The sequence below is a fragment of the Larimichthys crocea genome, chromosome XII, assembly GCF_000972845.2.
Source record: "Larimichthys crocea isolate SSNF chromosome XII, L_crocea_2.0, whole genome shotgun sequence".
In the NCBI taxonomy this organism is placed as follows: Eukaryota; Metazoa; Chordata; class Actinopteri; family Sciaenidae; genus Larimichthys; species Larimichthys crocea.
In genome coordinates this window covers 24,213,458-24,237,624 of record NC_040022.1, presented here as the reverse complement: position 1 = coordinate 24,237,624, position 24,167 = coordinate 24,213,458, and the positions used below count along the sequence as shown (strand labels likewise).

The window sequence follows — 24,167 nt, the reverse complement described above, 5'->3', positions numbered from 1 at the left end:
CGGGAAGTGTGAATGGAAGAATGAGACAAAAGACAGCACATAGACATTCCAGTTTTGTTCTGAGTTTAATCACTGAAACGGATAATGAAGCTCTCCTCTTCCTTTTCGTTTCAGCTGCGTCCCTGAATGTCCTTGGGTGGCCTTAACTGCTCCATGATACATCAAAACCATAGTGCGACCATTTTACAAGTCTTTGATTTTACTATTCAGAAACCCACCGATGCCCTTCTGCAGCAGACCAAAGGATATGCATGTTTATTTTCAATTACAGAGCAGCTAAACAACCAGGGGGTTGTGGTTTTTTAATGTGGCATTACTTTGTGATAGGTTAGAGCCCTCATCTTATACATGAGTGAGTAGTTTTTAATTCTGTATCTTTTTTTTTTTTTAATACATACACAATCAGTGATATTCAAACAAAACAGACCACAACACCCTGATGTGCATTATCTAAAGTCCGACTTGACAGCATACTGATTGAATAGAGCACTGGGTTTACTGCACTGCAGAGGCAAGACACACCACGAACCACACCGGTCTACACCAGCCGCACAGTTGCCACGGAGAAGATTAACACTGATGGATTCAGAGCCAGGCTGTGGTCGCACAGTGCCCATATACGTGCAATGCGTTTCACCCTCTATGTATCTCACATGATCGCCTCCCGATCCCCAAACTACAGAACAAAAATCATGATGGGCAGCAGGCCGTGAGGCATTACTGAGGGCAATTTTTCACATATTATAAAGATCATGAGAGCCCAGTCGCATGCAGTGTTGTTAAATGGGCTTCTTTTTTTTTTTAAACTTTCTTTTTTTTGTGCACAGAGCATTCAAGGTGTTCAATGAGGAAAGACCACAGCTTTCTCGCATATTATAGGACCCTCATCTGGAGTTCATGTATCAAGTCTTCTCTTCAGAATGCCATATGAAACCCAAAGCTCACATTCAACATACAATTCATAAACAGCAAAAGGTGAGCCAATTTAATCATCACCATCATTATACCAACAATTCCACAAGAATGAAAGTATAATACGTCCAAAAACATTTCCAGTACCAGGACAGCAAGGGACATATGACTGTACTGAAAACTTAAAAAAAAAAAAAAAAAAAAAAAAAAAAAGACACTGAAAAGAACAGTAAACAAAAACTCAAAATTCAATGAGTTGCTAAAAAAAAATAGATATTCCCTGCCCTCAACCAGACTTAAAAATAAAACAATCAACACAGTAAATAAAGGAACATGAGCACACTCAGGTCCAAATCTGCTTAGTTTCCATGGCAGCACTTCCCCAGCAACTGGCAAAGGCAGCGTCTCTAAGCTCTCATGTTTTCTTTGCTCTTAAAAAATAGATGTATACTAGATTCATACAGTATTTCATAACAAAAGTCACAAATGATAAGAATCATAACCATATCTTTAAAAATCTTCTTGCAAAGTTCATAATACGTTGATTCTATTCTCTCTCTCTTTCTCTCTTTTTTTTTTTTGCATTCAGTCCCATATGCATATGACAAACCTGTCTTCCATCATGACTAAGTTAAATGCTTGGTCAGTTGAAATGAGAGCACCATGGGAGAGAAATGGAGGGTGTGTTCAGGGCGGGGGGTGGGAAGTGGGAAGGGGTCAGAATACTGTAAGAAAAAAAAAATAATCCAGATGTGCCCAATCAACATGACAGTCGGTCACTCTCGGACTCTGCCCCTGCAGCAGGAAGAGGGGAAGTGACAGAGAGAGAGAGAGAGAGACAGGAAGAGAGAGAGAGACAGAGAGGGGGGGGGTGTGGGGCCTCTTCCCTCTGCCCAAGCCCGGAACTGATGACGCCCGACTCTTCCTCCTCCTCCTCCTCCTCTCCTCTTCATTCAGTTTTGTCAAGTAGATGCCAAGAAGTAGCTCAGTGCTTGTTTTTTTTGTGTTTTTTTTTGTTTGTTTTTTTGTTTTTTTTAACTTTTCCTCTTTTGAAAGTTTGCATGATTTCACACGTCTTTTTATTGTTTGTCCTCCACAGCCGGAGGAGCAGACTGATAAGTCAAAGAGTTTCAGGTAGGTTTGTGTGTTTGTGTTTTCATCCTGTCCCCAGTCCCTTGACTCTCACATTAGAAGCAGTGGTTCTTTATGGTCAGTGGTCACAAGGACTACTCGTACTCAAGGAACTGTTTATGGTAGAATAAGAGATATCTGAGGAGAGGGAGGGGAGGAAACAGAAACATTTGATTCAGATGTTGTAGAATATTTGTAGAACTTTTTTTTTGTAGCACGGCTCGTGTCTTGTGTGCTTTCTTACCCTTCGCTATCGAGTACATCCTTAATGCTGGCCTTGGTGATTATGGCATCATCACATTTGAACCACTGGTCTTTGTGCTGGCGGATGAAGCTGGTGTAGTGGCCACTCTCTAATGTGCCTTGGTGGTTGACTACCGCAAACAAGGAATACCTGAAAAAAAGAAAGACAGACCAGATTGTGAATTTGTTCTGTTGTATTTGTGGCCACCTTGCGTTCAGACTCTTGTGTCTACTTGCAAGCAGCCTGTCAACGGTATTAAGACCATAAATTCCCAATAAATGTTCTGGAAAATGAAAGCTATTGTAACCGTCGTGGATGAAGAGAACTAAGCAGCTTTTAATAGGCTTCAAATTGATTTCATTTGGGGGAAGCCACAGTCGGATGCTTCAGGTCATTAGCATGTGCTGCTGTGCTAGAGTAGAAATTTGTACTGTTATGTCAGTGCTCCTGTGAAGCAGCAGAGAGCTAATAAATCACGCTGTGATACACAAAAAAAAAAAAAGGTACTCACTTATTGTCATTGTTTAATACATCGACCGTCTGTTGATACTGTCCGTTCATTCTGCTCTCTTTACTGCGGGCCACAGAGAAAGAAGAAGAAAAAAAAACAGGATGTTAGCATTCAGAATGATGCATGTATGTGTAAACATGCTACACTGACACATAAATCCACTAGGTGGCAGAATTATTTCATCTATGAAAGCTGATATCTTCCTCGCCTGAACCGCTTAATGATTTTTCTGTCTCTGAACAGAGCTGAATGGATGCTACAGCCAGGGGTGGGGCAAGACTGCTGCTGCATGCTCTACTGACATTCGTTAAAAAAGGAGCGTTTGATAATAAAAGAGCATTTTATTTTTATGTTGACGTGAACAGTCGCAGGATACACTGTGTGGGGGGCAGAGGAACTAAGGGGCTGCTGGGTGGAGGAGCTTACCTGGATGCCATGAAGGGCGTCATGTCCAACTCTAGAGGGAAGGAAACATATGTAGTGATCTTCCTCCGCAGTTTAGCAGAGTGCTCAAACCGCTGGGGATGGCCAGAGAGGGAGGATGAGAGCGAGAGAGAGGGAGGGAGTGGGAGGTGTGGGGGTTAGAAAATGGTAAGAGAGAGGGAGAAAGTGGGGGGAGGGGAGAGAACACATATTTAGATATAACAGGCATCATCATTACAACATGCAACACAGCTCGTGAAGAGTAAGAACGTGTGATTTCTCCTCTGCTGCTGTCACACTTTTACACATTCGTAACAAGATAATAATAGGCTTGGATTGATCTAAGACAATCTCCTTGCAGCCTTTTCCTATGAATATCATAAATATATTATGGCCGTCCAATGCTGTTATGATAAATAAAACATGGGACAGCGGAGGACTGTACGAGTCATTGAAATCATAGGTGTCCTGGGACGCAGTGAAAGGCCTGCACAACAGGAGGCAATGCACAAACACAACTCAATTAAATTAGGAGCGTACATATACGCACGAGTAACGTACAAGACACAGTATGAAATGTACCGCCATTAGATGGAAGGCTGCATACATACAGAAGGGATCATATATATATTACGCTGTATTAATGTATCTATATTGTGCACAACGTAAGAATGAAGACGAACAGATAAAACTGAAATTAAATCAAATTATATAAAATAAAAAGAAATAAAGTATCTACATTTGGATGCTTGTTGAAGCCACATCCTGCAGCACTGTTTACAACACATTTTAGCATCTGCTGTTTTGGAGTAATGACAAAATTAGACGTGAGAATGATAAAAAAGCTCCATGTTCCCCGAAAATAATCAAACTAACACAGACAAGTGGCAGATAATGCAACAAGTGATAACTGGCAGCGCGTCGTCGCTGGCCGACTTACTTTGAGATGGAAACACGCTACGATGGGGAGCTTCTTCATTGTCAGCTGTTTGGTGGACTCCTGGTAACTATGGCAACCGCCGCACTTGATTTTGGCACTGCTTCCTAGATGCTCGGGCCGTGTGAACCTGCAGCGAGAGGGTAAAAATAAAAAAAAAAGAGAAGAGAGAGAGAGAAAACGTGTGTGAGGAAGTGTGAGCAAACGGGAAGTGAAAACTGGGAATAAGAGGAAGGAGACGATTATGGTTATATTTTGTTCATCTGGCCTTTTGTGCCCGGCAGCACCTAGTTCTGGTGAATCTGAAGATAAGGGGTCTCGTGCATTAAGTCTGCCTGCAGAGTTTTGGTGCAGCCACTCTGTGTGTCAGCCCACCCAACCTAGAGCCCTGCTGGTATTGCCAACGCCTCTATCACCATGGCAACTGCACCAACCAGTTCTGTACCTTTAAGAGACTTGCTGCAGCAACTAGGGGTGTGTGAGGAGCTGCAGTGAGAGGGGAAAAAAAAAAAAAAAAAAAGTCAGAAGGAAAGAAAGCGAGAGAAAGAGGGGGGAGGATGAGACGAACGCGAGAGGTAGAGTGAGGGCACGGGGGAAAAGGAATTAGGTGGAGAGGGGAGGGAATGAAATAAGATAAGGAGAAAGGGAAAAGAAATTGCAAAAATGAAGAGGCAGTAGAGGAGATACAAGAGGTCACACCTGCTCTGCAAATCTAGTGATGGCTGGAGACAAGATGCAGGGATAACAGGGCGGCTCACACACCATATGTGACCCCTCCTTATACGAGTGGAGAGATGAATGAAATTTATTTGACTACAAGTGGAGATGACTGATACCCTTCATTTCCCAGTGTTATGAACGTGATTTATTTTTTCCATCTAACAAAGTTTCAATGATATGAATGTCATCAATCCGCCCGGGTTGTCAAGCTCAGACCGAAGCTGTACCTGCGTAGGCAGTCTGTGAGTGTGGTGGACCCTGACAGGTGGCTCTCTCCGTTCACTGTGCTGCCATCCCCTCCAGGGCTGAGAGGCCAGAAAGGCGTGGATGAGCCAGGAAGGTCCAGACTGATGTCCCAGAATGGATCTATCGTTGTGGAAACCCCGCTAGATGGAAAAAAATAAAAAAATTGAGAACGAGAGAAGGGTTTTTTTAATTAAACGGCAAGTAATTGCGTGTATGTTTGTGTGTCACTTAGTACAGGTCGTGATGAAAGGATGATGACATGGATGGCAACACAGCCCCTGCAGATTCTGATCATGTTTTTGTTTAAGCCTGCGAGAGGACTCAATGTGTGCATATGCACACTGTTCTTACAAGGCCATTTGCAATTCAATGAAGTGTTACATCAGAGAAAATTGGCTTTACATAAGGAATTTGTATTATTAGAGCCTCGTGACTGTGATGGACTGCGCTCAAAAGGAGGCTTCCAGTGTAGATGGTGGTGAGAGGGCAATCCTGCAGTAATACTGCACCACTATGGTACCATTTGCCTTGGGGGGGTGTATTTTATTTGTGCTCAAGGCTCTACCCAGAAGTAATCTTTCGCCATCAGGAGATCCGTTTAATGATTTAGGAAGGAGTTTAAATTATGGCAGAACGATACACCAGACACAGTGGCTAGCTCTACATCAGCATTCCCTCTCTTCACTGTGGAGGGCAGGTAACGTCACACTGAGCTGGGCTCGGCATGCCGGCTCGCCTGGGCGAGGTGCTTTGCAGTTCAGTGCAGCGCGCTGGTGTTAATGTGACAGGACAGCTCTAGGGGGCGGGCAGGCAACGCTTGGGTTGTGCTGCTGTCTAGACAACCCCCCTTACAGCAGCTCTGCAGGGACCGGGCCTTTAAATAAGAGCAGTGGAGAGGACACAACCGGTGGTGCAGCCACTCCGGGAGGACGGGTGGTGTCCACATCGATCAGCTCAGCGGTAAGAGGCGGCTACAGCGCTGAAGGACAAGGAGGCTGGACGGATGATGGTAATTGGTAAATGTATGAAAGAAGGGAGGAGGTTTACGGTGGTGACGTGAGGCTCCATCAATATCAATGGATAGCAACCTCAGGTGGGACTTTTTTTTTTTTTAAAACAGAAGGACACACAAACTTACTGGCAAACTTGACAGGTAACATCTGATTGCAGGCCCCCAGTGAAGATTTGGTCAATGATGCAGTTACAGTGGTTTGGATTGTTGGCCTTCTTTCCATTGTCATCTCCTGTGAACCACAAAGAGCACAAAGTATAAATACACACACAGATAACACAGACAACCTCTTTAGCACCTCTGAAGGACTGTCTGGCCCTCTTTCTCACTTTACCATTCCCCTGCAGCGGAGCCTGCCTGCCACTTCACAACCCTCTGGATTCTCTGTAGCTAAAAATCGAAGCAAGCCTTTACCGCAGGGTCTGTTGGGTGAGTCAGCCTGTCGTTGCACTGCAGCAGGGCCTATTGACATTCTGCTGCTACTGCTTGCTTGCTGTCCCCCTGGTACACGCCATTGTCAGTCTCCTTCAGTGCGTTTCCAGAGAAGTAAGGCACTGTGCTCTTTGGGTAGATCTAAAGTATGACTCCACATTTGCTGGATCCGACAGTAAGGGGCATTGTAACGGGCACGCTCCTCTCAATCTCAACTGACACTGCTTTTTTTGTTGTATTTCGCCCATTTCAATCCAACTTGGAATAACCTGCAATCCTGGCCTGATGGGAAATATTCAAGAAGACACTTATTTTGATTGTGTGTATAGCTTACTGATGGTGTCCCCTTTGCAGTGCCTGTGTAGTACATCCAACGCTGCGATGAGGAACTCGTGGGCGTCTTGCTGCTCGTAGCCTGCGAGGTGACGTGCATGAGTCCACACCAGGTGCAGCAGCCGAAAGGGAATGTGGGGCGAACGGTGGCCCGAGTAGAACTGAGAGCGAGGAAGAAAGATGGGAGAGGTGGGTGGAGGTGATGAGGAGAGGGTGGTTAGCCTATTTTGCCAGGTGTTACAGGGTGAATTATATTTTATCACCTCTTTGCCAGTCTCATTGCTACATAGCTCGGCCTCATCTATAATTTATTTCTGAACCATAACAAAATGTACTGTCAGCCCAGGTTGATTTTTGGACTCTTTCATCGGATATGAATGAATTTTGTCACTTAACAGCGCCGGCTTTAACAGAGGCAAGAGGTGTGAGGCAGAAAAGACAAAGTGGCTAGAAAAGGGGGAGCGCTCATCCATCTATGAAGTGTTGCAGAGTCTTTCAGTTGCCATGGGAATTCAAGTGAGTGACAATTCAGGTCAGGGTCAGGAGATGTGGGTAAGAACACAGCAGAGCAGAGCAGAGCGCGAGAGTTGGCGGGGTGCAAACACCTACAATGAAGTTTCAACCGGAGCTCATTAATGCCAGAGAGGGGCTCTCGTTTCTTGATATGAAAACGTCATCGCGCCTTATTCTCCACGGTTCTTATCTGAAATCTGATTGAGCTATGACACGGGAAAAAAAAGAAAAAAAAAAATTGAATCGTACAAACTCTGCTCCTTTTTCAGCAGTTTGAAGGTGGCTCACAAACGAAAGGCGCTACAGGAGGAAAGCTAGGAGGGAGAGTGATGATCAAAGCGGGACGCGCCTCTCACCTTCATATCTGAAACGGCTCTGTGTGAGAGCGTGTGTGTGCAGAGTCAGAAGACGAGAGCTTTTGATGACGATATGGAGGCGGGTTAAAAAAGAACGAAGGTGGGGGGGGTATTGAAATTGTTGGAGTTGGAGTTGGAGTTGGGGATAAAGCGTGGAGGTAGAAAGAATGACACTATGTATATTAGTGTTTAAATGAATCTTTCCCACATGGCTGACCTTGACTTGTGTGTCTCAAGCACACTTGAATACTCAATCAATGTCTGCCTCCAGGGGTGACAGAGGTGTGCGGCCATCTCCTTTGTGTGTTATGTAGGTGAACGGTTCATCCAATGGAGACAGGGCAGGGCTCTGTGTGTGCGTGTCATGAAGGGGGGCGGGGGGGAGGGAGGGAGGGAGCGAGGGAGGAGGGAGGGAGGGGGTGATGACTCAACTCATTATAGCACCGCTTGCCATCTGTGGGCCCATATATACCGAGAAGTGAGAGGGTGTAAGAAGAAAAAAAAAAAGAGAGAAATAAAGCGAGGCAGTGTGGGAGCGGACCAGGCAGAAATTACATAACATCCAGCGCCGATGAGTTTGTTAAATGAAAAATGCTAAAGTTCTGTATCACAGAGCTCCGATTTAAAAGGCTATAATTGGGTGTGCAACATAGTTCGCATGGAGTGATCAGGTTCAATAAAGGTATAATTAGTGCATTCTGCTCATTCATTTGTACGTGGCTCTTTACATTCCGTTCAAGCTGGATTTTTCCCTCCTCTCTGCCTCCCTTCTTTGGACTGGACAAAAGAGCAGTGACTCAGCCTACTGCAGTGGTTTACACCGCGAGAGAACGTTCTGTATTATGTGGTTGTTTTAAAAACGACAAAATAAACTCAAATTATGGCTCGTTTTTTAATTAGAAGCTCTTCTTCTCCACGTGGGATGAAACCAATTCATGGACCAAGTTCACGCATGCGAAAAAAACCAAACATGTGCATCATACCTCCTGAAAGAGCTGCGACATCTCACACACCAGACAGGAGTTTGATTGCATCTCGCACTTGTGTCTGTCGGAGAGAAAGAAATCTCGCAGCAGTGGCGTGTGTGTTAGGGCCTGAACAATACAGTTCATGAAACATGTGTTGCCCAGGTTTATTAACCCTCGTAAACCTGCGGGACAAGGAGAAGAAGAGACAAAGAGAAATGTGTGAACAGCACTGGAAATGAGGATTAAACATGGGTGTGATTCAGATAGCTGGTGAGAGGGGAAATATGATTCACCACTTCCTGATCTTACTGACTCGAGTTTCAGCTGTGGTCAGCTTGCTTATTAAGAAACCAACAAAACCAGACTTGGTAGCATTAAAAAACACACACACAGATATTAAGAATTTATTCATTTAAGTCATTAATCGAGCAAAAATGCCAAATATAACCTAGATGCAGATTCTCAATTGTTTTATGTCATAGTAGAATGGATATCTTTGGTTATTGGTCAGAGTCTAAAGACGTCACTTTGGGCTTCAGGATCATTTTCTGACATTTAAAAGCCAAATTATTATTCTAAATGAATCCATACACACACACACACACAACATAAAAGCTACTGGCTCTTTCAGATTCACGTTTCCTTTGCGTATGGCTGGAACGTTAACAATAAGGTGCTGGGTAAGGTCTGCCAGCAAAACGGTGTGTATCCTGGAGCAGACCCCGAAGCTGTGAATGGATTCATTTAGAGTGAGAGAAAGTAAAGCTACAGTCTTTCAGCGATGGCCAGTAGAACAGGTGAGACACAGCGAGGTCTTGGGTTTAATCCATTAGAACATGGTTTGATTCTGGAAGAGCCCGAGCACTCAGTGTGAACGCTAGCACTTCAGACTGGTCCTGGTGTGCACGCACATGCACAGGCACGCACGCACAAAGCCTACTGCCCATTTAGATCTTTAGACCGACCAAGCTCTTTATAGATATAAAGGGGGTGAAGGATGACCAGAGACAGCAGACAGAGGCGAAGATAAAAAAAAAAAAATAAAACAAATAGAGTACATGGACGAAATCAGAGACACAACAGAGATAGCAAGGAGAAATCAAAACAACAGATTACTGAGAAAACAAGTTGTGGAGACACAGAGATAAATTCAGGCCCACTGTAGTGTGCATCCATCAGAGAGGGAACAATGTGTTCTGCCTCTCACAGTGTGTTGCCTGTGGAGCTCAGCCCAGTCCTGTTGACCTTGGGTATCACACTTAAATACAAGTGTGACCCTAAGTACATGGGCACATGTAGAGACAAACACACACACAGGGAGGGATTAAAGTGCAGTGTATTGCCCACCTATGGTACAGTTCGTAGTGATTTTCCTCCGCTTTGGATTGTGTCGTAATAATTCTAGCTCCCTCTTGGTTGGCTCCCACGTCGTGTATTTCTCCCCAATGCCTGTGGACACAAAAGAAACACGAGTGTGACGGCACAGAGGCGTCAGGGTGGCCTTCTTTTGGAAAGCTGCATTAAGTTCTCTGACAGAAAGCAGAATGATCTACCTTGCAATTTCCAGGCTTTCCTCTGCTCCTCTTTGGCAATCTGCTCCATGTCTTTGTCGTATATGTAGTCTTGACACACAAAACAATATATTCCACCGTATAATAAGTCTATCGCTGGAAGTGGGAGGGAGGGAAAAGAGAGGGAGAAAGAGAGATTGAACCATAATTACAAATGGATTTTTGCTCTCCACAGTGGGCTTTATTTCACTGTCCAACCTCGCTGGCACAGCCAGCATCGAGACAAGTGCTTTTTTTTTTTCGCCCCGCATTTTCCACCCGCCGCAATATGTTTCCATCTCATTGCCCGCACTGAACAATTATAAAGAGATGTGAAGGGAGCAGTGATGGAACAGGTGTATTTGTCTCACACCCATCTCCTCTTCCATTCTCAAACTCCACGGCAACAATACCTCAGCTCTGTTGCCGTGACAACCTATTTTTAGCTTAACCGGACTTCTTTTTTTTTTTTTTTTTTTTGGTGCTACCCACACTCAGAAAGCGAGCCAATACATCGTGTAGAAAACCCGACTGGTGCATGTTATGTTGTCGTCACAGTGCCACGTTTTGTGTCTGTGTTTTTAAATCATGTGCGCGAAATCACGCAGAATTTCTTTTTTTATTTATTTTTTCCTTCTTCTCCTGGTAAGCCATGTCCACATTTGATAACCGTGTGTGCCAAATGAGATGCTACTCTCTGGACAACAGCAACCCGGTTAAGAGAGAAAAATGAGAGCAACACAAGTGGCAGCAAGAGGAAGAAAATATAGACTAAGAGCACTCCACAAGGCACAGGCAGGAATTCATAAATCTTGAGTGAAGGACGAGAGCAAGAGCAAAGAATGAGAGGACAGGGATGGTAGGGGGGGAAGAAAATGGACAGAGTCCTGAAAGGAGTGAGGCTGTAAGGAAAAGGAGGCCTCAGAAGAGAGCTTGCTATCTAGCAGACAGGGGAGTTTGGATTAATTTGATTAGAGGTGGAGAAGAACAGAGCGCCGGTGTCAGAGAGGCTCCTGTGGAAAGCTCAAAGCTAATTAACACTGTAGCCATGCACTTGGGGTGTGTGTGTGTGTGTGTGTGTCTGTGTGTGTGTGTGTAACCAAACTGTTGAAATGCATTAATAAATCAATTAAAGACATTCAGACAACTACCAAGCCACCCTACCATCTCCCGTTTCCATATTTAGTCAATATCTTGCTAATTAGTGTAATGTCTCATTTAGCATAATTAGTATGTAAAGGCTGAAAGCTAGGCTTTCTAGCAGCTGTGGATTAGTGATGTTGACCCCTCCCTTGCTGCTGTATGAAGGGGAGTGTACCAACTTAAACCCGTGACATTTGACTGGATAAGGCGCTCCCACCAGAATGGTAATGCGCCGTGGTTAGAGAGAGGTTCAGCTCCCTTGTCTGCTCAGAGGAGGAAGCTGCCCAAAGTAATGCTGTAATCCTTCACTGATAATAGCTGATGCTGCAGTGGGCCACGGGGACGCATGTGAATGTGACGAGGGCTGAGTCTTAGACAGAGGAAGGGGACAATATACCAATATCATCGTTTATCAACAATCATTTGTGAGGTTTCTTTTTTTTCCAGATTGATTTACTGAAACAGTTGTGGGTGGGTGGGTGGCTTACCTAGATTGTGTCTCTTGTTTTTCGCGTGCTCGTGGATGTGCTTCTTCGAAAAACAGCCGAAAAAGACACAGTAGAGACAGGAGTGGAGCCGGTTCAGGTGGGCGCCACACATGTGACAGATACACGACTTGGCCTGGAGAAAAAAAAAGAAAAGGGGGTTTGGGGATTGAGAGTGAGAAAGGAGAGGACAGTCAGTGTGGTGAGAAAATCCTCTGCAGCAGGACAGAGCCCTGAGCTGTAATACAGAGTGGCGTAGGCAGACAGAGTGGGACTCCCTGCCAGATGAATTAGATTTGTATCTCGAAGTCAGTCACACAAACACTTGCTCGGTGCTCGGATAGACCCGATAGGAAGACGGGCTAAAGATTTGCCGGGCCTGCTGACAAATCCAACGCGGTTGAACAACAACATATTTCCACACCGAATCTTTCACTCTCTAACACATGCGGGGCATGATGGGATTTAATGCTTGGCAGACACACTGGAGAAGGCAAATCTGTCTGAAGCACACACACTGATGGCAGCTGGAGATTGAGTAAGTGGTTTGACTACAGCAACCGGAGGAAACCTGAAGAAATTGAACATCAGAATGCCAGACATCTTTTTGGAAAAGCTGCAACAATGAGCCCTACAGGTGCTGCATGGGAACACAGGTGGTTACGAATATTATAAACACCCATGAGAAAGGAGAGCTCATGAACATGTCTAGCAAGAAAAAATTCTGTAAGACAGATAAGGGGATCAAAAGGATGAACCACTAAAGTGGTTGGCAAGTGAGATACATGAGATACAGATGCTGTGTGTGAGCACAGTCACACATGAACATGAATTATTATACCGATTATAATTGATTTAAGACCGCAGCTGGCTGGCTGTGCCCATATACAGACTGCTGAACCTGGAGAATTGTGGTGGACAATGAACAAAACGATAGTGAGAGCTTTACCTGCCGCTCCATCAGACACCCGGTGCAAGCGTTTGATCAGATACGTGGAATATTATAAAATTAAGCTGGGTAAATATTCCAAATTGATGGGAATTATGGAAATAGATGGGAATTAATGGGAATAAACTGGAAATTTGGGGTAATTAACTAATTGGGGGTAAGCTCATCATGATAGACTCATAAATGGTCAATGAAATGATGCCAGCTAAAGCTTATTTAGCATCTAATTTATCAGCTAGCTATTTACTGCATGAATTCATTTTCATATGCTACTTAATTACTTATTATTTATTTATATTTATAATGTGTGGTCCAGGGTTCTAGAAATGATCTGTGCATGTGATGCATGCATGGGCATGGCCTCAATAGCCCTGTAGTAAGCAGTGTGCTACGTGCATGTGATTGAGGAACAGTAGATATTCAAGTGCATGAAATCTGGTTGTTTTAGTCAAGCAAGTTATGCTAAAATATAGTCTCCCCAACTATATTTAAGTTCTCTGTTTTGTAAATTCCCTGTTTTTTCCCCCATTTATTCTGATAAATTTCCCATAAATTCCCATGGAAAGTTTCCTACTTTGAAAATTCCCAGAATTTTGCAACCCTGTAGATCATTTTAAAAAACAATTAGTATATCAGTAATTAGTCTGTCTTCATAGAGCAGTTCTGTTGGTAATGTGAGTGACAGTACAGCAAAGAGAAAGAGAGACAGAGAGATATATTGAATAAGAGAAAAGCCAGAGCAATCTAATCAAAGCCTTTCAGGGTGCAGACCTGCCGCAATGAGTCGCCCACTCACCGAGAGAAGACAGAGGGAAAGGAGGTGTGACGCAAAGGTGAAGAGAAACAAAGTGGAGAAAGAAACTATTGGATGGAGAGATTTGAACAGTTTTCAGTTTCACTGTGAGAAACCAGCTCGGAGGACAAGACTCGCACACTCCTACACTCCAAGCTTATGCTATTGGCCATGAACTCAATGGCACCGCGCTGTATTGTCTGCCTATTGCCGCCCTTTGACGAGAGACACAATAGTATAACTTGACACCATCTGAATGACATTAAGGTGCATTGTTGTGGAGAAATAAAATAGCTTGTGCCAGTCAGTTTCGCTTCCTTCTCTCTGGACGACAAAGAACAATGGGATGACTACACAACTAAAACCCAAACGCTTATGAGGCAACGAAACAAAGACCATCTCACTACATAACTCACAGGATGACTCAAACACTCAACATCCAAAGCTATAACCTATATATAATGTGTTTGGGTAGCTTGTGGTCATATTTAAAGACGTGCTTTATTTGTATGGACCAGTTGATGGGAGCTACATAAGTAATTCAACATTCATTTGCTTGCATCATGGTATATTGAGGATATGGCTGTTACACAACACACCAGACATAGATAGGCCGTAAAACTCACACGCAGGTCTGTGTTTTGGCTGAGCATTAGTAGGCATGGGCTACATTGTGATGACATTGCAGTAGAGGGGATATTCAGGGTCGCAGACCCTAAGCTCTGGTTTTATTCATATTGGTTCAAGCCAGCTCTGAATGGGTGTGTGAGAGAGAAAAGTAGTGGCAACAAATCAGTGACTTAACTTTTAAGGTAGAGCTTGTATTGTGTTGAAAGAAAAGAGGCCACAGAGAAGATTAAAAAAAAAAAAGGGGAGAGAGTGTGAAGCAGGACTTGTGTTGTCAGAATCTAAAGGAACATGGCCCAGTAAAAATACAGGCCACACATTGTGTGGAAACAAAAATATACGTCTTAGTTGCCCCTTTAAGCCTCAGCACTGATGTTGTTAGTGCCCACTCCTCCTCCATTGCACCAGGACTGCATGTCAAAAACAAGAAACCCTGCCAACGCCACGCCTTGCCCTCCCTCCTCACTCCAACACCCCCCTTTAAAAAAAAAAAAAAAAGGGGCCAGAAAATCTATCTCTCCTCCAGCCCTCCCTCGGCTTCTCTGTGCTCTCCCTCTCACCAGGGTTCCCGGGTCGTCTATTCCTCAGTGTCAGCAGTCCTGCATCTCTCTGCGCCCTGGGATTTTAATGTTCTATTACATCAGCTATTGATCAGCTGCTGGCTCAGATGACTGGAACAAGTGTCGGACAGGTAGCAAGCTCACATTCGTGCTGCGCCAGGCTGCATCTCCCATCTGGGATGTGCTCTTTGAGGCGAGTTGGGCTGGGCTCCATGTCCAGGGGAAAAAACCCATTAATGTACAAAGGTGTTGAGTGATGGAAGAACAGATGCAGACAGGCATAAGCCAGATGAACAGATCGACAATACATCCTTAACGTGAAGATAAGATAGCATTACGTGCTTTGTGGGTCTGTGAGCGGACGTCGGCCGACAATGACCCGGCTCGAACACATAAAGTATGAATCCTCCAGTGCTCTAGATGTAGCTGCATATATATGAATTTAAATAAAGTAACATCCATGCCTCACACACTCAGCTTCTCCATCTCCTCCTGCATTATTCCCTCCCTCAGCATTTAGGTTAATGCATTCATATATTCGAACAGAGCCAGTAATGTGATGAGCTGTAACTGAGGAGGAGAGCGAACGACGACGATGATTATGATGTGGACAAAGGTCTGGCTCTACTGAGCACGCTCCTGCTGCTGCAAAGAACAGACCGGGGAGGGGAGGGGAGGGGAGAGAGAGAGAGAGAGTCAATACAGAGTAGAGAGCTATATGAGAGGAGTGACTCACCATGCTGCCTCACACACATAAGCCTGTGCATGCTTCTCTACACACACACACACACACACACACACTCATACATTAACAAAATTAACAATGGCTGACGTGCACTGCACACAAGAAATACACAGAATAGCTCCACAAACAATTGTCCGACATGTGCTATGAGGACTCGGACGCACAGTCCTGATTCGGATTCTATATCTAATATGAACAAGCTGAGGGAGGCTGGGGAAGGAGACTGATGGTGATGCTCGGGAACTGCGCTGCCGACTGACCCCGTGGGGCTGCAGCCTGTCAGTGCCTTGGCAGGATGATGTTGTTACCCCCTTTCCTCCCCCCTCCCCCTTCCCCCTTCCTCACTCCGCATGACAATGCCCGGCCTGTGAAATGCAGTCTCAGTAAGCAGCCCGAGAGACACGCGCAATATCTTAACTCTATTCTCTTATTCGCTTCCGTTCGGCTCGTTGTAACCTCTGTCGACAGTGACATGCTGCGTGGTCTCTGTGTGAGAACGTGTTCCCTCCTCGTCCAAATGAATCCGATGTCGTGGGAGAGATGAGGGACCGCTGGAGTGTGCAGGTTGGCCTCATACTGTCACACACTGCTATAAGGACATTATAGCTAAACCCTGAGCCCAAAGCCCACGGAAAGTCGCTTCTTGCCGTCTCCTGGAAACTAAATAAAACGCAATGAAACGTGGATGGAGTGGAACTAAACTCCAGACACTCACGGTGGAGTAGCTTTGATGCCATGATCAAAAATGTTGTCATGCGCTTCTCCAGGGTTTGTGAAAGTTGATGTGATACAGCGGGATGTGAATCTGATTATAGAACACTCGACTAGGGAAAGGGTTGTACTCCTTGATTCCCAGAGATCAGTGGGTGTAGGAGGAAAGAGAGGTAGAGGTAGATGTAAAAGCATGATGTACTATGATTTATTATGCTGTGAAAGCATCATTTGGTCCCAGAGTGACTCCATGTGTCCATATACATGTGATCAGAGTAGGGAAACAAACACCAAACATGCACGCTTCAAATCCGTTACACAAGAGCACCAAACCAACACGCAAGCGCACACTGACCTAGGATAAAAAATGTTTTTTTTAAAAACTCAACAAGTAAAAACAAACATGTACGGCAAGAGAGGAAGATCATACAGACGGCAGTGTTTGTGTTCATACACACAGATGGTTAACAGTCGAGCTCCAGCTTAGCAAAAGCCTGCGTGATCATTTGTCAAACCTAGCAGCCACCAGATGCCCACAGCCACCCTGCTCCACCGAAGGAAAACACACAAATCGAAGAGCGAGCGTTGATGTGACTGACACCCGTGGCACGGAGCTTCTGAATTGTCCCCTTGGACTCTCATCAGATGACAAATTGATTTCTTTTCTTTCCCACAGCACCAATCAGGAACTACAGAGGCTTCGATGTTACCTAGAAAATCTATGAACACTACCCACAGAATAAAGGCACAGTGGGGCTATTAGTGCACTACAGTCTTTAAAACGGAGTGTATATATATATAGAGAGAGAGCAGACCTAAGTAATAAATTACCTTGCAAAGGTCTAATCTTCACCTTTTTCCACTAGAACAGAGAACAGTTTCCTCACTAAACATCTAGTCCCATGAAAGGCTGTCACATGGGCCCATGGTTTTAACAATAGGGGAATAATTGAGCGTCCGCTCTCAAAGAGATTGATTGCCTCTTGGTTTTTGGGCTTGGCCGGCCCCTGGAGGGTGATTGACAGCTCATTAGCCAGATGGTGGTACTAAGGGAGGGCTGGACGGCAGCCCTCATTGGCTGGCTCAGGCCATGACCAGCATGCTTTGTAGCGGCGATGTCTTTTCAGAGCCTGCTGGACAGTCAAATGAGAGGAGAGCTGGACGTGGCTCACACAAGAGACGAGCCTCGAAGACTAACCCCTTACCCAAGCCATTAAAATATAGATTTAGTTACTGCTTTGAAGGCAAAGTTTAACACTGTCAATTACCAGCCTCATGCAGCATCCCACCCACACCTCCTTTACCCTCCAGTTTCACTTTCACCTGTGTCATGTTGTATCTCCTTGACCAGGATTGCTCCCTAGTGGAAGATTGCTTTAAAGGATGCTAAATGTCTGTGGGAGGCTGGTTTCTCCGGAGGTTGAAAAATTTGAAAGCAATAGCACGCGAAAGGGACACCACAAGGTGACACGCCAGGTCTACGATTACTCTGGGAGGAGGTTACAGACCTTGCGCTGTTTGTTTAGTCTGAATCACTGAGCCACAGCCACAGTGACTGACAGATGGAAAGCCACAACAGACAAGACCTGGGAGTGACAGAGAGCACATGGATGTGGAAGAAAGGAAGGAATAGGGCTGGATGGGGGCCAGAGACCAACGTCTGACATCACCAAAGCCACTGAGTGTTGTGTATGAGAGGGATGAGGGGAAAAGGACAGGATGGGAAGTGGAGGAAATGAGAGGATTAGAGGTTTGGCTATGAATTTCACAGGATCAAAAAAAAAAAAAAAAAAAAAAAAGAATCTGATGAAAACCTCTGTGAATAGAAAATGTGATTTTAGTATGACAGCCTGTTTGTATATTTTTAAAATTGCAAACAACTACAGTGATATAATTACCAAACAATTACACAATGCAAGCACAAATTTAATGAGATAATCAAGAGGCAACGAGAATCACGGGCTGCTGAACTAGGTTTGCAAATAGCACACACACACACACACACACACAAAAAAAAGAGAAAGCAAAGAAGGGGAAGAAGAAAGCGTGGGAGTGAGCGCAGAAGAGGAACAAGCGAACGCTATGAAGAGGCTGGAGGAATAGATCCTGACGCTACAAACGTATGCTGATGAGTCAGGGCGCGGGCCTGTGATGTGGAGGGAGACTGATCTGACAAAGAGATCTGCTCACTGCACAGGAATCAGCCAATGTCTGAGTGCATTTTGTGTGTGTGTGTTTGTATGTGTGTGAAGCGAAAGAACAAGAGAGTGGAGTCGAGTGACGGAGGGAAGTAAATGTGTCATCCTTGAGAATATAACCATCTTCCTAATTCTGAAATTCTCAGCAACATCCAGCAAACGATCTCTCTCTCTCTCTTTCTCTCTCATCTTCCCTCATCACAGGCAGAAAGAGGCTTTGCACTTGTGGGAAGGGGAGGAAAGGGGGGTGTTATGGTTCCTCTGATTATATACAATTCATCAAAACTAGAAGATTAAAAATAAAAAAATAAAAGAAAGTTGAGTTCAGCTCTCTAATCACGACCCTCGCCCCTTTAATCAAAGTGACAGCAAATTCTTCAAAGCAGTTATGGCTGTAATATTCTGCCAACCACACCCACCCTGCTTTCATCTCGTCCAATTTCCACTCAACCTAAGATAATAGCTCCGGTTTAACTGCCTGGCAGATTCCTTCATGCTTGCACTGTTACTCCTCTTACGGATAAATACAGTAAATAGAGTCCTGCTGGATGAAGAGGCGCAAAAATAATAAAAATACTAATAATAACCACAACCTTCATGAATAGTCACACCACCCTTCCACCACCGTAGCCTTTCACAAACTATAAATTATGAATATGACTGCAGTTGGGCCTCACGAGGAATTAATTCAACTGTTAAAACCAAAAAGGGGGCAGGTTTCTGTCGACGGGCTGTGCTGACAATCCTTCTGTCTGCTTAAATGGCACTTGGCAATCTGATGGAAGATGAATCTCAATTAAGAGGCAAAACATTAAAAAAAAAAAACTGCTCAGAGAAAGGCTCACGTATCGTACTCAAGCAATCGCTCAATAAAGTCATTAACATTCGCTCAACAACACAGTAATAATAGATTAAGACCACAGAGGTCAAAATAAAGACAGAAGGGTGGGGGGGATAGTTCCTGCTCCTCGATCTGAAATGGAGACGATTTTTGTTACATGACACAAACTGACAGTGGGTGTAGCCCCTCGAGGTACGCTGAATGGCCAATCAAAAGCTTTCTACCGACAGCACTCGACATGTAGCACACCTCGACGAGGACGGAATATAATGACGCTCGGGTTGGACAAAAGAAAATCTCATTTAACGTCAAAGAGCATTTAATTGTTTTCTCCAGAGTCGTTAGGTCATACGCTATTGCAAAAACAGTTCGTGACATCCCCCTCAGACTCGAGGCCGGGAAGAGTCCACAACAACCAAGCTAAATACATAATTTATAGCGGACACTGTGACCAGTGTACACACTCACATACACTGTGCTAATGTAAATCTACATGCTCATCCAAGCTAATGGGGCATTTCATCTAGGCTCAACATGCCAGACAAATTATTATGTAAATGTTCCCTAATAAAGGGTAGCAGCTCCCATGCCACACTGGGCCGTGATGTCACTTCTGCAAACTCCTATCTGTGGCATTCATTCTGACGTTTTGGTTACCACCCATGTGGGTTTCAGATTGCGCATGCAGAGCAGGTGACTGATCTTCCACCAGTGTTCCTGCACATTGCCTGGGAATTGATTTTAGCCTGGGGTAGAGAGGATGACAGCTTGCAGGAAGGCTGCTGAGAACAGACTACAGAGAAGGGTGTGAAAAAGGAAATGAGAAAAGAGGAGGTGAAAAACAGCAATTCAGGATGAAAGGCACCGGCTAATGAAACAAAGTCTGAATACAATGTCAGAAACGCTTTTTTTTCCCCTTTTAAATCCCTTAGTCTCTGCATGACAATGCTTTTTAACTTCCCTCTATGCAGACGGAGTGCCCGCCATGTATTATATAAGAGAAATATGTAGAGAGCAGTGCCGTGATAAGCTCTCGTTTTATCAACCATTCAGAGTGCCTCTCCAATGCCACTGTCATCTATTTAACTAAACATTACGACATAGCAAGGACAGATGCAGGATTTATGTGTCTTTTTATTCCACAATGAGATATTAACAAGGCCCCTATTCTTCTAGCTGAACAAAAACCAAAGACTGCCCGACCTCGGGAGAATGCACTGCCTGCGTACCGCTGGAGGAGCACTACACCTGCTCTGCATGTCAGATCAGTTAGGTGGTGAGGAGCCTCGGTGAAAAGAGGGGGGGGTGTGGGACTTAATGCTGATATTTCCATACAGCCTTCCTGGAGTTCAATTAGGCAGCAGGAGAGAAAACGCTTCATTCAGGAGCCGCCGTTATCTCTCCGTATCAGTCACCTGCACAATCAGCGTCCGGGGACCAGATGGGCCGAACGGAACCACTCGGTGCACACCTTAACAGATGTTAGACAGCTGTTAAACAAACAAAATTATACGCAAAGCTAAAAAGAGGGATGGATCTCATGGGCAAAACTGACTCCACAGCTGTATTCATTAATGCGACGGCACAACCACTTTCTAGGCACAATCCTTCAGAGCACAGAAAACATTTATGCGTAGTTGCATTTCTACTATAAATGAATAAAAGCAGAGGCTTGCCTTCCTCTTTTTCGCTTGCATTACAGACAAAAATACACTTGTCAAAGTAATTATACATCTGAAACTTCACCATTACATACAGCACTGGCGTCACACAGCATTTTAAAAGGCCTCTTTATGTAAGATCACTTCAAGATTACAAGGCCGCTGTTGTATTATGACGCAGTGGCGCTGCACTGACAGATGTCATGGACTGACGGAGGGCAGAGCATAAAGAATACAATATGATGAAGTCTGAAACTGTCCGTGACGGCTTCAAAGTTTATAGAAACTGGCTCACGACTGCGCAACCTAAATAGTTTCAATAAAACTGTCTTTGAATGCCATCTAACCTTGACGACTGTGACAGCGAGCGGGGCTTCAAACCTGGGAGGACTGATATTCATGCAGCTTGCCACCGAGTACATGGCAAGGCAGAAAAACAGGGAGGAGAGATTTCACAATACCCTTCATAACTCAACACTCGCTGCGTTTCTCTCAACGTGGCAGAGACGACGAGTGTTTGTCAGGAGGTTAAAAAGTGGCGGTCGCTGTTGATGCGCTAATTGCGGAAGACATCATCTTGACAAGGAGGGTGACGGTGTGAGTGAGGTTGGCAGGGGAAGGTGCTGAGACAGGAGAGGGTTTAAAAAAAAAAAAAAAAGCAGTACAGAAATAGTTCTTCCCAAAAAGTGAGCGACGGGGCCAAATTTGGAAGTGGTAAACACGCCTCGAGGACTGAGCAGAATATTGTGAAATGCACAGAAGTCAGCAAAAAGAAAGGAAGCAGTCTCATTTCCATGACTGAGCTCCTGTTGATTGCATCGGGCAACAATGGGAGAAAGAAACTACACAGTCCAAATTAACATTCATCAAATACTTGTGTCATCCACGACACGGTCTGATAATCTTTAAGGGATGCTCTCTTGCACTTTTTAATTCGGATGTACTTCAGGGCATTAAAAGCAAATAACAAAAAAGAAATGCGAACGCTGCTCAAACCAAAAGCATGTCACTACAACACTGCATAAACAGACCAAAAAAAAAAAGGGTCATCGACCATTTTGCACTAGCTATTTGCTTTGACATGCCCGCACTGTAAGGGAGCAATGCTTCTGGCTGTTCTGCTCACAGTCCACCCTCCCCGCTTGGTAATCTTACAGGAGATACAAAAAACAAAAACAGGGCTGAATTCTTCCACTGTGCAGGTTTACGTCTAATATTAGAGCACATTAAAAACACACAGATAGGTGAGCAAGAGGAAAGAAAGCAAGCCGGAGCTCTTTATTCATCTGAACTATCTTAGGAGTATGTCAGTGAAGATGAGAGAGAGAGAGAGAGAGAGAGAGGAGGAGAGGAGGGAGGGGAAAGCATCAACTCACCAGCTCTGTCCATCCTGCATCACTCTGAAGCACCTATTTTAAAATCACAACGACATAAAAATGTAATGACATATACGAGAAGAGTTCTTGGGAAAACAACAGTCAAGCAACCTACAAGATTGCTGCTAAAGCGACAGTGTGGAGTGAAAAGCTTCTCTATATGGATCAAACATCATGTGGCACCAAAAAAAAACAACAAGTTTATGATGAGCAAAGAGGGAAAAAAGAAAGTGAAAGACTCTCCAGTGATGACATCACACTGTAGGCCGAGCAGGTGTTGGAGATGAGCTCGCAAAAAGAAATAAAGCAATCAGCTGATGTGCCAACATCCAAAACTCTTGAGTGACAAAAACAAAAAACAGTCCTGGGATGCCTTGGGGAAGAGAAGCGCTAAATCTATGGACCCGGTTGTGTGCGTGTGGACAGAGACAGAGAGAGACACACAATGGGTCCATTTGGTGTGGTGATGTTAGCCCCCATGGTTACAACTCTCTCCCCTAAACACCAAGTTCAGCCATCCAAGCTTTCTGGACAAACAGAGCCTGCTCGGGCTAACCCTCACTCACAAAAAAATAAATAAAGATTTGCACAAAAAGAAGAAATAGAAGTAGTCCCTGCAGATCAACAAGCTGGCTAACTTACCGGTGATAACCTAGCTGGCTAACACTACACAGCTCCAGCAAACACCGTCATCATGTTCATGATGTGTGCTTCATGTGGGGACATCGTTTACTCTGTGTGTGTGTCACATTACAATCACTTTTTTTTGTTTTTAGTCTTTTTGTTGTTGTTGTTTTTTTACCTTGCGTCTCCTCGTCTCAGCAGTACCACTCCAAACAAAGCATTGGTATATGACTCGAAGGTTTTGTTTCCAATTATCCACCTTATAACCGTTCACATGGGAGCACCCGGCCGGACTCATGACAGACAAAACATTCAGTTTAGGGTTTTTATAGGTGACAATGAAAAAAGAAAAAAAAAAAAACAAGAGTCTCCTGGATTTCACTTTGAGCTAGCTAGCTGGCTTGGCTTGGCTTGCTTGCTGCTGGCTAGCACGAACTGTCTGTCCAGAAATGGTTTCCGTTTGGAAACGGGACAATCGATGTAGTATCCAAAATGCTCCTCGGGCATCTGACAAACACGGTCTCTGGTTAACTAGCCACACACTCTGTGTCTCATGGAGTCAGCTAAAACAGGAGTGTTGACTTCAGTAGGTTTTTTCTGCTTCCCCCTCTTTGCTTGCTTTGACAGTTTTTTTCCTTTTGCACGTTAGCTCCACTTCCACTCTCACGATTAGTTAGCTTTCTTTCTCTAGTTAGCAACTCCAGCTTCACAATGCCCGCCCAGCGCGCACACTGATTTGCCAAGACAAAGACGCTGCGTCACCACGTCGCTTCGAGAAGCACGTTGGGTGCGCTTGGTTTGTAACCCTGTGTGTTCCGTGTGTGTGGATTTTTATTTTATTTTATTATTATTTTTTTTGGATTCTGGCTGTTTATGAAGAGGATTTAAATCGTCGACGTTTCCTTTACAAATAAAATAAAATAAAAAACACCCCTTATTCAGGAGGCTCTGGATAAAAAAAAACATACATTTATGTTATGTTATTGTCCACAGCATTGTCCATTGGCTACTATATGTCAATCATTGATTAAATTCCTAAATGTCTTAAATTATTGAATGACCTCTTCACTGTCCATTTTTAACCCGGCATCAGACTCTGTTTCTGTTTTTGCTTTATTGTTATTTTAATATTGTTTATTATTGTTTTTTTATATTGTTCTTATTCG

The 24,167-nt window shown here is 44.3% G+C and overlaps 1 protein-coding gene across 2 annotated transcripts; it reads right to left on the bottom strand.

Annotated features, from left to right (window-relative positions):
* Positions 1-49: 49 nt before the first annotated feature.
* Positions 50-23,747, bottom strand: LOC104918338 (ubiquitin carboxyl-terminal hydrolase 22). Of its 2 annotated transcripts, XM_027285200.1 has the most exons (14): positions 23,180-23,747; positions 22,378-22,410; positions 11,920-12,052; positions 10,292-10,405; positions 10,086-10,187; positions 8,754-8,920; positions 6,903-7,062; positions 6,263-6,368; positions 5,106-5,264; positions 4,162-4,288; positions 3,225-3,316; positions 2,799-2,861; positions 2,288-2,437; positions 50-2,181 (listed from the first exon to the last, which is right to left on the bottom strand). In XM_027285200.1, the coding sequence occupies exons 1-14, from the start codon at positions 23,297-23,299 to the stop codon at positions 2,139-2,141; spliced, it is 1,569 nt and encodes a 522-aa protein (XP_027141001.1). In that variant the 5' UTR covers positions 23,300-23,747; the 3' UTR covers positions 50-2,138. The 2 variants fall into 2 exon arrangements, with proteins under 2 accessions (XP_027141001.1, XP_027141002.1); XM_027285201.1 differs by lacking the exon at positions 22,378-22,410 and having other exon boundaries at positions 23,180-23,745.
* Positions 23,748-24,167: the final 420 nt, after the last annotated feature.

What these genes read in the sequence shown, in the direction of transcription:
- LOC104918338 (XM_027285200.1), bottom strand. Translation starts at nt 23,299, where the DNA reads ATGAGTCCGGCCGGGTGCTCCCATGTGAACGGTTATAAGGTGGATAAT. An exon ending in AAACAAGAGACACAATCTAG is followed by an intron (nt 10,406 to 11,919) that starts GTAAGCCACCCA and finishes TCCCACTTCCAG; the next exon opens with CGATAGACTTATTATACGGT. An exon ending in GTATTAAACAATGACAATAA is followed by an intron (nt 2,438 to 2,798) that starts GTGAGTACCTTT and finishes TCTTTTTTTCAG; the next exon opens with GTATTCCTTGTTTGCGGTAG.